This window comes from Caloenas nicobarica, chromosome 7, assembly GCF_036013445.1.
Source record: "Caloenas nicobarica isolate bCalNic1 chromosome 7, bCalNic1.hap1, whole genome shotgun sequence".
Lineage (NCBI taxonomy): Eukaryota > Metazoa > Chordata > Aves > Columbiformes > Columbidae > Caloenas > Caloenas nicobarica.
In genome coordinates this window covers 21732105-21746683 of record NC_088251.1, presented here as the reverse complement: position 1 = coordinate 21746683, position 14579 = coordinate 21732105, and the positions used below count along the sequence as shown (strand labels likewise).

Sequence of the window (14579 nt, the reverse complement as noted above, 5' to 3'; positions counted from 1 at the left end):
CTGAAAAGTCCTTGACTGCTTAACAACAGGTAAAGCATCAGTGTGTTATCAACATTGTTCTCGTACTCCAAATCACAGCTCTATACCAGCTGCCAGGAAGAAAATTAACTCTATCCCAGCCCAAAGCGGGACAAAAAGAAACTGGTAGCAGCTGCTAAATGACACATTTACTTATCGCCAGGGCAGGGAAGTCTGATGTGGGGAAATGCCATGGTGCCAGGCTGGTTTTAGGTGGCTCCTTGCTGACTTGTTCACCCACACACAGTAGTACCAGCACAACTGAAGAACACGGGGAGGGGAGCAAGCGCTACTACTCAAATAAAAAGAAAAAAAAAAAAAAAAAAAAAAAAATCACATGAACTACAAGTGTCCTTTTCAGAGACCTTTCCCATTTTGTAGTCTGAATACAGCACCCTTTGTTTGCAGTTATTAACCAAAACAAATTTGGTATTAGACTGTAATCTAATACCAAGTTACTCCATGGGCTTTCAGACCTCTGGAATTTGTCACTTTTGTTTTGGTGTTTAGTTTATTTTTGTTTGGTTGGTTTTTAATTAACTGAAATAAGCCAATCCGCACCTAATACTCTAGGATGTAAACACTGGCTTTTGCTGCTAAAAAAAAAACCCTAAGCTAAAACAACAACAAACCCACTTTCAAATATCATTTGAAGTGAAGCAACTGCACTGACATCCGACCAGGCTACAGATAGGAGCATGCAACCAAAATACTGTTTTCATCCATTTTTATGGATTTTACTCCCGGTATTCAGAACACAAAAGACATCACAGTGATATTAAAATAAGTGTGGATCAACTATGTTACTAGCTACTCCAGTGCGCACACACAAAACCCCAGCAGAATCTTTAGAAACAACCTCATTCAACTCCTGCAAAACCTAGGCCTGACTTCACATATGGTATATGATTTCACCCTCAGCCATGCTACACAGTACAGTTCTTCTCACCTCCCCGTAAAACATCTGAATGAAGGCCAGAGGAACGAAGATAAACATTCCTTTCACCAGCCACTGAGAACGGTGAAGCTGCCCTTTGTTACAGGACAGGATTAGATGGTTAAGCTTAAACCCATTGTGTTAAATGATTAAATGAGAGTAGAACAGCATCCAGTGGCTGGGAAGCTGAAGTCTACTTCACTACAGCTTTACCAAATCTGCAGTTTTGCATATGTTAGCTAGTTCTTATCCAAGTTATGGCTGTGTGTGTATCCAAGAGGAATGTGAAGTTACAGGTATGTTTTGGATTGTGTCTCTATCAGGGATGTCAAAGAGGTAACATCTGCTATATAACACAGCTTCAGTCATGTCAGAAGCACATTAAGCAGAATCTGCCCATCTCCCAGTACAACACTGAACATCATCCTGAATGGCTGATGTATTTTCTAGAGGTGTTGCAGAAGGAATTCTCAGGCAAGGAGTTATCACTTAGAAGTATGGTAATTTCGTAACATTTTTAAATAAGCACAAAATTCAAGCACGTTAAAAAAATCTTTTTCCTCTTTAAATTCATATTCTCTAATTGGTATTGTATGGCAATGTCAAAAACTAATTTTCTCATTGAAGTCGCTATGATCCCAATGTTCAATACATTTAATAATTCAATAGGTCTCAGGTGTAACATAGAGGATGTCAATTCAAATGCTTGAATAAAGAACTTGACATATTACATAAAAAGGATTATTACTCTAGATTTAGCTTGACAAGAGAATTAAGCCAACTGAAAACTTAAAAGCTATATTACAATATAAGTGTATGTTAATAATTCATTACTTTCTTCACAAAGATACTTGTACAGATTTGAGACCTGTGATACAAGAGAATTTTTCGTATTTGTAACAGAAGGGAAGTCCAGCTATCCTGTATTGTCACAGGTATCTTTTCACATGACACATTTTTAAATACAAAAATAAATGCTACTTCATGGATTCTCGAATACGCTGTCGATTTGCCCCACCAGTCACCACTAAGCACATTCAAGCGCAAACTTCCATTCTCAGCAGAATACATTTCTGCAGAAGAGCCGTAATTTTCTTACCCTATTTCAAATACACAGGCAAGGTCCACTAATTCAACAGGCAGTTTTACTTATGCAGTCTACAGTACTTCAGTTACTGACAGCTGCAGCCTAAATAATTCTTCAAATATAACGAACAACACACGGTTCCACACTTACCTGCCACTGCTGTCCAGTCAAACTACGTTGAGAAAAAGGGAACTGGCTTTTTATTGCAGAGGCTAATTTATTAGAACAATTCTAATTCCCCTTTACCCACTCCATAGGATAAAAACCTAGAAGTCTAAAATCCAAATCTAATTTTGTAAACTTTGATGACACTCATATAAAGAGGAAAAATACCTGTAATTGTTAGTCTTGCCATAATCCCAAACACACAAGAGGAAAACCATCATTATCTGCTAACTCAGAACTTTGATCTGATTCACATATTCATGAAGAAAAACTGTACCGTTTCAGATGGTCATGCCAACATTTTGAAAAGCAGGTCCCTACAATTAGGTGTCTAGATACATATTCAAGCATCTAAATGATATTTCTCAAAGGAAAATGAAACAAAATCAGACTTAAGGAAAACAGGTTTACCTGTTGTAAAGAATTACTAATCTGGCAGGGACACAATGAAAACCAAAACAACCACAAGACACAAAACCTACAGCACTTTTCCATCATTCTGAATCTGTGTTAGTCAGGGATGACTTTGACTCCCTGTAGTTCTGATTCCAAAAGACTTATCTTAACCAAATAGGAACGGTATCCATTTTTATGTTATCAAGGAGCTGGAGATTCAGTGTTACCCATCTTGTCCTTATTTTTTTTTTAAGAAAACAGACGTTAAGTATCTTTTTTCTAAGTGTTAAAGAATTACTGAAACGGAAACTCATTAATTTCTCCATTATTAAAGTATTTTACAGAACTATTTGAGAATGTATCACAGAAGAATGGATTTGTCCAATGCTCTGCTTCTGCATATTTCCCTCAGAAATGGCAGTAAATACTCTGGAAAGCTAAATTACACCTGACTACAGACTGTAAAATAGTCACAAGAGAGGACATAAGATAAACTGAAAGTTTCACCTCTCTCATGTGTTATTTCAGGAAAAAAATTGATGAAAATGCTTTACAAATCTAAACCAGTCTAACCACTGCATGTACTTCTGGTACAACAGAGGCTCTAGCTCTTTTGGGCCCCTCATGCAGAAAATTCACCAAGAATTTCAGCTAGTTCCTGATGTGGAGCTAGTGCATTTCCTTCCCTTGATACCATCTCAGCACTTCTACTATAAAACCAGATTACTAAATTACTACCCTCCAGGTCAATAAGGAACAGGGCAGATTCAGTACAGACATGCTGAAAAGTGAGCTACAGAACAGCACAATCTACTCAGTACACCCAGTCACAAAATGAAAGACTTGATCTAACAAAAATTTGATATGATAGTGGAATATATTAACTACGAATAATCTTCAGAAAATAAATCTGGGAACAGCACACTTCATAACAGTAAACATTAAGTCACAAACCTTCCAGTCTTTAAAATTTGGTCCTGCATCTAGAGAGAACACTTTTCGCTGGAATAGGACAATATCTTTGTAAAGATGGGTCTATTAAAGTAAAAATTACACAGTAAAAATACATATCATATTCTGACACTAGAAGTTTTCTTTAATTTTCACAGCCATATTGAATTGCTGCCAGTTGCATTCTCTGTTCTTTCCATTTTGCATTTCTGAGCATATTCTATGAGGTCTGACAGAAAAACTATTTCTCTCATATTGAATAAAATTTTCAGCAGGCTACAAGTCTTGCAAACCAGCAACAGGAATGTTTTCCAGTGTTTGTGCAGGTACAGTTACCTTCTTAAAAGAAAAGATTCAACTCCGAATTCCTTTAATGCAGAGATGCTATCCTCTATGCAACTTAAAATTTTATGAAGAATTTATGGTTTCAACAAACTTTTAATCTTTTGTTCCACTTATGCTACTTATAACAAAAACATCAAGTCTCTCATTTTGCAGATGTCCAGTTTTATATAAAACTTTTGTAACTTACAGAAACTAAGTGTCATCTGACTGCAAATGCTCAGACAACAGATACTATGCATAAGTTCTCCATCCAGTTAAGCACTGGTGATACAATGAAGTGTAGCTTTCCAGGGAAAACAAACACATATACACAGAAACCCAAACTGGATTTAATTAATCAATGTTAAAATTCAATACAGACAAAAAGAATCTGTTACTATTTGAAGCTCTGCAACTACCAGTTACAGATATCTGAAAGGGCTCTGGGTACCGAAGAACACATAAAAGAAATAATGCAATAGAAGACTCGGGCCCTATTTGTAAAAGAAGTTAAATATCATCTCTGGAACAGTATGGAAAGAAGGAGAGGGCAGGAAACAACAGAAAAATAACCAAGACCAGGTCCATCCTGACTGGCTTATGATAATTTACAGTCAACAACATAAAGGTATTTGTCAAAGGTATTTTAAAGGATACAATAATTAACTTTGTGTTAAGGTAGAACTTTGAGATGTTGAGCCTTTGCTACTCCTTTCCAAGTCCAGAGAGTCTACAAGTATTCAACATCATGGGAAAAAATAAATCTTCAGAATTGATAATTCCAGAACATTAAATCCAGTAAATATACTTTAAAGCGTTCATATGCAGAAAGCTTAGTTTGACTTTACAAAATGTAATCAGTTACTTCAGAAGCATGTTTCTGCTGTAAGCATCTTCCTTAGGAGGCACATAGATGAAAACTTTATTGTAAACTGAAAAGGCAATGGCAGTACACAACCTTGCAGGGTGTTAAGCAACAATATAAAATACGCTCAGTTGCTAGCAGCAGGAAACTTTCAGTTCTTCTTGTTTTAAGGGTTCGTGAGGTTTTTAAGAGACTAAAAGCACTTTCAATCGCTTACCTTTAAATTTGATGTCAAGACCACTAAATTCCAATTCAACTCCTTGAAGTGCTTCTCCTAGGGTTTCATGGTAATGGCTGATGCTTTTTTTTGATCCCACACAAAAAGGAAGAGAGAAGTATTTGTATGTTTCTTGGCGATTGTGGTAGGGTCCTACTGTATTCATCCATAAAACAACTTCCTCTTTATCTTGGTACTGAAAGACAAAGTAATTGAGTTGGATGAGCAGCCCAGCAGAATAAAAATATTCAAGAAACTCTCTCATTCATATTAACTAGCAAGGCAGGATTGTTCAATCGCAGGCAACAGTTACATTTAAAGACATTCGAGTATTTTTGTATCTTGGGTAGCAGGGATTCTAGGACAAGATTTTCAGCCTGCTTTCCTACAAAAAAAAAAAAAAGCTTAGTTGATCATAAAATTATTAGAGCCTATCACTGAAGTATCGGAAGAGGGGGACTTATACAAATTTAGTACAGAAGCAGAAGATACAGAGAACAGAAGAAAAGCAGAAGTCCCCAAAATAAATAAGCTTTTACAAATGTTGTGGAAACATGAATCAGTTAAAAGCAAAACTCTACTTATCTCCACTGAGAGAAAGGAAATATCAGACTAATGTCTTGTTAAAGAAGATCTTAGCAAATAAATCGGGCGAGCTACCCATGGCGACAGGTATACTGTATTTTCCTAAAATGCAACTCCTTTTCATTTTTGTAATTATATAAATGACATTCAAAATTCCCAGAAGAGTGCAACACCTCACAGGAAGCACCAAAACTAAATTGTGCCATACCCACAGCAGCCAAGAGACAAGGAAGTCAGACAGAAGGACTGTATTTTGATGCATTTCTAACATTCTCAAAGTGACAAAACAAAACAGCAAGGAGTCTGGTGGCTGCCATGAAATTCTTTCTGGGAACATCCACCCTTCACTTTCCACAGCTACTGTTAACCAGGAAAACTTATTCCTTGGCCAGGAGTCAGTGATTTCTTTTCAAGTCCTTGTAACAGTTCAACAACAAAAATGTCCTTAAAACCATTCATCTACCAGTATTCAAATACTGCATTAATTCAGGAGAATTAAGTGATTTGACATCGTAAGTTGCAGTATATCTGAATGCATCTGGATGAGGTGTCAGGTTTGCTGGTTACTACAAAGCCTCCTACCCAACACAACTTCTTCACCTACTATAATTTCGGCAGACTAGGAGGAACAGTTGTTAACTTTTAAAGCAAAAAAACCCCCAATACCTACTTATAACTGTACACACCTGCAAGCACAATCACCATACAGAGCCCAATTTTTTTAAGTACAGAAGAATAAGGTACTATCTTAAGACCAATACACAAACATAGGACACACTGGAGAGGAAAAGAAAGTCAAATGTTAAATATCCATAACTATTTCATGGTGCACAGTTGAAATACTGAATATAGTTCTGCAGCTCTTTTTAACGAAAGAACAAAGGCTCTTCAGCTCCATTTACTCTGAATAACTACAGTCATACCAACGGGTTAACTCAGAAATAATTAGATACACATGGAATGCAATAAATTCTTCATATGAGGTGTTTAAAAGTTAAACTCAAGGATTTAAACAAACATGCTTTGGGAAATAATTTAATCCCATTACACTAACATGTAATCTCAATTACAAGCCTCATCTTTTTTTGTTTACAAAGATGCACAAGGCTCATTCCAGCCTCCTATTGGAGCAATCTCCAACAAGAAACTTTAAATATCTTACTAATTTCATTCTGAGCTGCAGCAGAGACCAAACACCAGTTTCACAAACCTGCCCGTTTGCAGAGCACGCACTTCAAAACATTTCTGACGGGTAAAAAATGTCAATGGAGGAGCGAAGAAAGACTAAACAACACAGAAAGAGAAAGCAGACATTCCTCCTCTCTGCCAGCAACCAAAAAGGTTATACCAGTGCAGTGCAGTTGTTCAACTTCAAAGCAAGTTGGGAAAGAAGGAAGAAGGAAAGAAAAAAACCCCCACAGTTCCAGTCCTCTCAGCAGCAGAAGCAGATCATGGAATCTGCACTACGGTATCACCTCTAGCTCTTGCCAATACAGCAAGGGACAAGATCGTCTGTATCTCTTTCTAGTCTGTTATGCCTGGCACATCATCTGTTTTCTCCTCTAACAGCTGCAGAACATATTTTCAGCCCTTTCTCAAAAAGGTCTTAACTTGTCAAGAGCCCACTTTAGCATTACCTCTTATAATGCAACAGCTTACACATGAATCGAGCTGTGCCTCTGTTCAACCTTCAGTAATAGAATATGACAACAACCTTAGGTCTGTGAATTCATCTCTGACAGTGCCTGAATACAGAAAGTATTGACCACCACTTCACTTAGCTTCTTGTTTCTGACCTGCTTCATACTGAGTTGGGACTTGCCTTTTTGGAACTATACCAGATCACCTTCAAGTGACAAACCAACTTCCAAGAACATATTAATCAAAACCTTGTTACATTTTCCGATGTAATAATATAACTACATTGTAATTACAACATCTAAAATAACAAATTTGGTCTTTGCTTGTCTTTTATCCACACAACGCTTAGCCCTCCTTCAGGGCCTACAAGTTTTTTCCCACAATGACTCCAAGATGCCATCAGTCTGCTCTGGAGAGAAAAGGGACAAAATCAAAAGTAAGCAAAGAATTCAGTCTACATTTATTATTTCCTCCTTTCTCACAACCATCCCAATCAGCACAAGAGAAATCTGTTCAGGACTGCTACACAAACGAACATGGCACTTCAGCTATCCCAGGCTACACCTCACCCACAATCAGCAAGTCCCTTGGCACAGCCATTTGCAGTCCATCAGGTGCTCCCAGTGCCCTCCCAAAATTAAGAAGGCTGTAGTAAGAAACCCTGCTTAAGCAACTTCAGCCTGAATCTGGGGATGGTGGTGATGTCTCGCAGAAGTTCAAACAGATTTGCTTCTCCAAACTTTTGCTGGGTTTTGCTCATTCTCAATTATAAGACGAGCTTTTGCATGACATATCTCATACTTGCAATCTTATCCTAGTAGAAGGGTAATTTGGTGGGAAGAACTCAGTGCTATCAAATAGTTCAAGTTTGCGGTGGCTTGGGCAAGTCAAAGAAATAGTGCATCTTGTAGGACTGTTCTGTCATCTCTATATGAGGACTTCTGGGTTTGGAGGAAGCTAACGTACAACACAGCTTCCAGCAAAAACATCACACTACGAGAGAGATAACATAAAATATGTTGCTAAAGAAAGCCCTGGTTCCAACAGAGCTGCAGCACTCAGGTACGCTGTATCAGCACCAGTCAGATTTTGGTCAGCACATTCATTGTCAGTCTTGCAGTAGTTTTAACTACTGACGTGCTCTTTTATATCTCCTCTCAGCACATGTGGAGTCTCCTGCAAACTGGGGAGAACTTGAAGCCATAGAAAGTAGGAAGAAAATTTCAGCTCCATAGCACCACCTTTTGTTCTCAGCAGAACGAACATATAGAAGAAACCATCCTCATTTCATCAGAATTGATCAGCCTTAGACACACTGGACAAAATGACAAATCAGAAGAACCCTGAATTCTTATTTTTACTGTTCTGATATTGGCTGATGAGCAACTGTTCAACAGTACCCCCCAAGCTCTGAACGTAACAGAGCAAATAAAAATCCTATTGCCTTCTGTTAACCTCGGCAGGCAAGTCAGCAATAACTCATAGTAAAAACCAACACAGAATAAAACAGGATGTGAAGAGTCCAACGGTCACTTTCAAAAATTATTACACAGCAATACAAAACTTCAATAACCACCAGTAAGTGTGACAGTTTCCTTATCTTCTGCTACATAATCAACAAGCAAAATACTTTGACTCTTTAAGATTCTGCCAGATCCCAGAAAGCATGAAAAAAGTATCAAGAACTCCCTACGAATACAGGCACAGAACAAAGGAGGAAGTTGGCTACAGTGTGCAAGAACATCCACGTCATCCATTCAGTGAGTTAAATTCACCAACAAGATATGTCATAGTAAGATCTACATAAAAACGTCTTGCTCTCATTCCGCATATGATAAGGGTCCCGAGTCACTATTTGACCCATCGCTGCAATAGGACTTCTAGAAAAGGAACACATTCCTATTACAGCTGTATCTAAACTACTGAGGCTTGCAACAGGGGCAAGTAGCAATGAAATAACATGTCAAACGGTAAAATAATTTGAAGTAAAATTAATGATCTGCAGATTAAACTCCAGATAATTTGAGTGACATAAATCTAACATCTAGAGTTACACTTATGCATCAATGCAATTTCATCTTAATCCCTTACGAAAATAAGCGCCAAACATCTTCCTAGCATGAAGGACTTATTTTGCTGTACTGAAGTACTGTTATTTCAGAAATTATTTTTTATTCTTCATTGTCTTTAGAATTAGATGGTGTAAAGGCAGCTTTTCACAAGCCAGAAGATGGACATCAGTGTCCTATTAAGAACACAGTAGCTGACAAGACGAAAAAGGTCAAAAAAAGATGCTGTCGTCTCTACCCCACTATATCTCAGTGAGCTCTTCTGGTTTTAGTTCATATGAAGGAACAATATACTGCACATAGCTCAGAGAGCCTAATTTAATTCACAAACACAAGCATTTAACAACTTGGTAGCGATGCCAGAATTCACAAAGTTCACTACTTCCAAATATGAGAGAAGACTGAAGAACACAATTTGAAATACCTTTCACCTACTGTAATCTATGGAAAATGTAGTACTCGTTCTGTAAGCATAGCAAGTTTGGCTTTGCATCTTCTTCTCCACTAAGCTTAATATTAGCTCAGTAATTTCAGTAAATATAGAGTCTATAATGATCTATTTCAACTGTGCAAAACCATAGTGGCAGCCTGAACAAGTCTCATCATCAACACTAGGTTACCTACCATATGCTGGTACAATCTGATTGACTGGAGATAAAACTTCAGAAACTTTCTTCCATAACTGCCACCCAGGTGGTGGAGAACCAATGTGTGCCACAAACGCAACCACGTATCAGCTACAACTCTCATCACAGCTGGGGACGTCTGTTCCAAAGCAGCACAATATGGTCACACTGCGTGTTCAGAGCACTGGCCTAGAGAGATGCTGAGCACGTGCACGCTAAAATCACGTTACACCCATCTATACCAGCAACTGTAGTCCCTTGCAGCATTTTAAACTGGTGTGAAGCTTGTGCAGCGTGACCTGGCGAAGCATGGACTTCTTTCATGACAATACATCTACTGAAAACTCAGGTGTGTGCACCACTTTGAGGCTTAAAACAAAGACAATTTCCATACATCTGTATGGTTTAAAAACCATTCCAAGCATAGCAATACTGAGACTATGTTTACCACAGTATATGCACCTTTCTTTCATGTTACCCCATAGGGCACTTGTGATGTGGAAAGCAACTTAAGCCATCTTTGCACAATCATACAAACTAGCATGGTAACCTTAAACTATTTATTCTACAAAACAATTAAGGCTAGATGAAGTCAGTATAGGAAAGGCTGCAGAAACCAATATGAGACTGTCAGGCTGTTGATATTCTTTTTCAAACCATGAAAACATTTTGCAGAAAATGATGGAGGCACTGAGAGGATTACAACTATCAAATATTATGTGATGATTCAGTAAAATGAATTCAAATGAAAATAGTTTCTTTCAGGAAATATGCAATTTTACTCCTTTTCTCAAGTTAAAGTCTGGAATGAGGTTTTCCACAACACAGTTCCTTCAACACCAGCGCATCTTTTTGGGGAAAAAGGACCAACATTACCTGTCACAGGCAGAGCAAAATTGCAGAGGCAGGATGGGAAATAAGCGGCAGTTAGACTCAACCAGCGAGTGATATCCCAGACTTCAGTCCCCAGCGTCTTACAGATATTCTGCCTGTCAAGCACTGTGATAATACTCAATGTTCGCAGCTCACACCCGTAGCCTATTAAACCATGGATTTCAGCCTCATGCTCTCTTTCGGCTAAAGCAGTTTATTTCCAGTAACATCTCTTCATTCCTCTCTGCATTGTAGGCCTCACCAAAACATGGCTAGAACTGTCCCAGCAGCACGGCCTGAACTCCTGCACAAGCAGTTCTTTTACTGTTGCACTTCCCAGATGCACAAGGTTGCTCAGGTACACCACGTCCTGCTTCTGTGACATTTACTTCACTTCTTCAAAATGGAACCATGCAAACTGCAAAAAGGAATCAGTGCTAGTCTGCACACAACTTTGCATTCAAAGCAGTATTTTACATGTGCCAAAATGTTTTCTATGGCGTTTCTCTAACTGACAATTCACATGTACAATACAAATTTCATGATTTTATGTATTAACTTTAAACAAGCTTTACAAGCTCAGGGCTTTAACATACTTCATCAGGCTAAAAACCAAACAAAAGTGCTTTTCTCAATCATTATAAATTAAGAAACTTTGCTATGCAGCATAGGCTGGGTTTTGTTTATTTTTCAATGTTTGTCGTGTATTTCCATGCTTACAGAGCACTGATCATTAAATTGAAGCAATGTTAGAATGAGAATACAAGCGAAAAGCAGGTACATTACACACTCCAAAACATGCAAATAAGTTAAAGAATCAGCAGACAAGTTTTCAGTTAGTTTCTGATAAATAGTTCTGTTGTGCTCTGAAATTATGCTGCTGCACTGTCTTTCGATAACGGAGATTTTAAATGCTGTGTCAAATCCTAGATTCTCTTCACTTACTATTGATTTTAAATACTCCAGTCTTTATCTTGTATTTATACTATTCTTCCCCTAAAGAAATGCAGACACCATTTTTAAAGACTAATTCATATTTAAGATAAAGGACTTAGCTGTTGATACAATGAAGTTATCCATACCTAATATCTCCAGAAACACTAGTACTTATAGTCCTAGAGCTTCATGCAGAGTCCTTTAACAATTACCTTTTATAATATTTCGTTATGCAGTCCTACAGTTATAAAATAAAGGACGTATATATGAAACATGAAAAGCCAGTTTATAGTAATACAAAAATACATATTATAGCACACGTACTATTTTACAAAAATTGTATATTATCATGTACTACAGCAGTAAAGAATTAAAAAATTAATCTGCTAACATAGTATCAAACACTTAAGTCAGTACTTCCAAATGTTTGGCACGCTCAACACAGATAAGGCTCTGTACATCGGCAGTTAAAAGTAAACTGTGCACAGTATCACAACACACCTCCACCCAGATACCACCAAGTGCTCGGACACAAGAAGTTGCACACTAAAGCATTAACAAGGAAACGGCAGCACATAATGCTGTGTATTCCTATCAATAGGACTCAAGTCTTAAAGTTAGTGAAAATTTAGATTTTGAAGTCACCATGCTCTACTGTTTTCCCTCCACTTCCCCAAAAGTGAGCAGAGCCTCCAAAATAAGTGTAATAAAGCACTCTGGTTACAGAAAGATTAATCTTCCAACTGCAATCAAATTTAAAACTGAAATTCATTAAAATGCAGTATTTAAGGAACATTTCCTTCAGGTTCTTAATCTCAAAATAAGTGCGCTACTACAAAATCCTGTTCATGTTTCATTCATGATATTAATGTTTTCACTCCAATCTCCTTTATTAAAGTATCAAAATATCCAAGCACGGAGACAGCCTTCCAAAAAAAGGTAGCTGTCCTCCTACATCAACTATTCCTAACTTATCACATGATGTTACTAAACTGGACACCACATGAACGAGAATACTAAGCAAAGAGACAGAGTTATAATCTCGAACAGTTGAGTAATTTAGATGGAAAAAATGACAAGCCTTCAAAAGGAATTTGTGATTTCCGCTGGTATTTGTTAAGGTAATCATTCAGAAGACCTAAACCCCATCAGAATTCACTTTTGAAGAGAGAGCTCAAAAATAAAAGATTCAATGGCAGCTTTATGAAATCTTTTTTCCCCCAGAAGACTAACAATATTGAATGAATAATTGGGAATCACTCAAGTCAAACAGCCTTTAAAATAAACACATTGCTATGCTAACAACCATCTCACCTCAGCAGAAACCTAACCATAAAATACAGGTTCAGCAACAAAACTGGGACCTAAGTTAGTTCAAAGGATATCTGCTCTTTGAAATTACTCAATATTAGCTAAACTCTTCTGTGATTAACCGCATCACTGAGAAAGCCCATTAGCTTTTAAAACGTGAAGACAATCCTGAACAGTTTTCAGGTCTCATAAATGCATAGAATCAGGCAAATAAAGTGTTGCTTACACAAAAACTATGAATGCTATTTATCTGTTTTATTAAAACCACGTATTAAGCTAACCATACCACACCTAGAGAAAGCTACACTGAGAAACTGAACAAGTGTTCATCAGCCAGGCTGCTCAAGAGCACCAAAGTTCTGACAGACACTGTGTTTAATCACAGCCACACTCCAATCCACTCCATTTGTGAGAAAACAGGGATGGTTTTCAGCAAAGTCTCATTCCAAAAATCACATCCCGGTTCATGGCACAGACTCCCACACCAAAAAGCTATGGGAGACAACACTCTATAGCAAGAGCAGAAACGGACGAAGAACCGGTATTTACTTCCCAGAGATTCTTTTTGGGTGATATTGCAAGAACTTTAGCGAAACTGTCCTCATACCAATAGGTGAGTACACAAGTCAGCAATATTTTACACACTCATTTTCCTTCGCGGTCCATGTCAGCGTTCCAAGCCCGAGAGCCCCCGTTGCTCTCACCCCTCATCCCAGCCCCACACTACCCCCCAACCCACCCCGCAAGGCAGCTGTCACACGGCAGCGCACCCCCGCAGGGCTGTCACTGCGCAGGCGGCGCAGCCCCGCGCTCCGGCGCGGACTTTTGTTGGGAATCAAAGCAACCCCCTCCCGGAAGCGATGTCCGCTCCGGCGGAGCGCCCGCCCCGCAGCCCGGCAGCGGCTCCGAGCGCGGCCCGCGCAGCTGCCGGGTTGATCCGCGCCGGGAAACGCCGGGACTCGCGGCGGCCGCCTCAGCGCTGCAGCACCGGCCGCACCAGCGGCTGAGACACGGACGCCCGAACCGCATCAGACAACTCCGGCAGCGCTTCCCCAGGCACCCCGCCCGTACAGAGTCAGAGAGAGCGGGACCGATCCCGCACAAACTCGGCCCGCGCGGTCACAATAGCGGCGGAGAGCACAGAAGCAGCCCCCTGGGCGGGAGCCACCCGCCTGCCACCGGGGCCGCCGCCCGCCGCGCCCGCTCCCCGCCAAGGCCGCGGCCCATCGCTCCCCGCTACGCCCACTCCAGCCCGCCGGGCCGCGTACTCCGGGCCGCCGCGGCCCCTCGGTGGCAGCGGGGCCCGCGGCGGGGGGGAGGCCGGGGCTGCGGCCCGAGCGCCGCGGCGCCCCCAGGGGAGGCCGCGACCCGCCTCACCGTGTGCTCGTGCTCGTCGGCGCGGGCGCGCAGCGGCAGGCACAGGAGCAGCAGCAGCGCGGCGGCCCCGCAGAGCTGCCGCCCGGGCGCCGCCATCTCGGGCCTCGGCGTCCCCGCGCACGCAGCAGGCCCCGCCGCGGAGCCGGCCCGCGCCCCGCCGCCAACGCCGACCTGCGACGCCACTTCCGCTCCGCCCAGCCA

At 40.2% G+C, this 14579-nt stretch overlaps 1 protein-coding gene across 1 annotated transcript in view; it reads right to left on the bottom strand.

Annotated features, from left to right (window-relative positions):
* Positions 1–14579, bottom strand: part of TM9SF3 (transmembrane 9 superfamily member 3) — a 49231-nt gene extending 34652 nt beyond the window's left edge. Inside the window, exons 1-2 of the mRNA XM_065639156.1 lie at positions 14379–14579; positions 4961–5156 (exon numbers count right to left, since the gene is read on the bottom strand). Coding sequence (XP_065495228.1) covers positions 4961–5156; positions 14379–14474 — 292 coding nt within the window. The 5' untranslated portion in view covers positions 14475–14579. The remainder of the gene's footprint in view (positions 1–4960; positions 5157–14378) is intronic.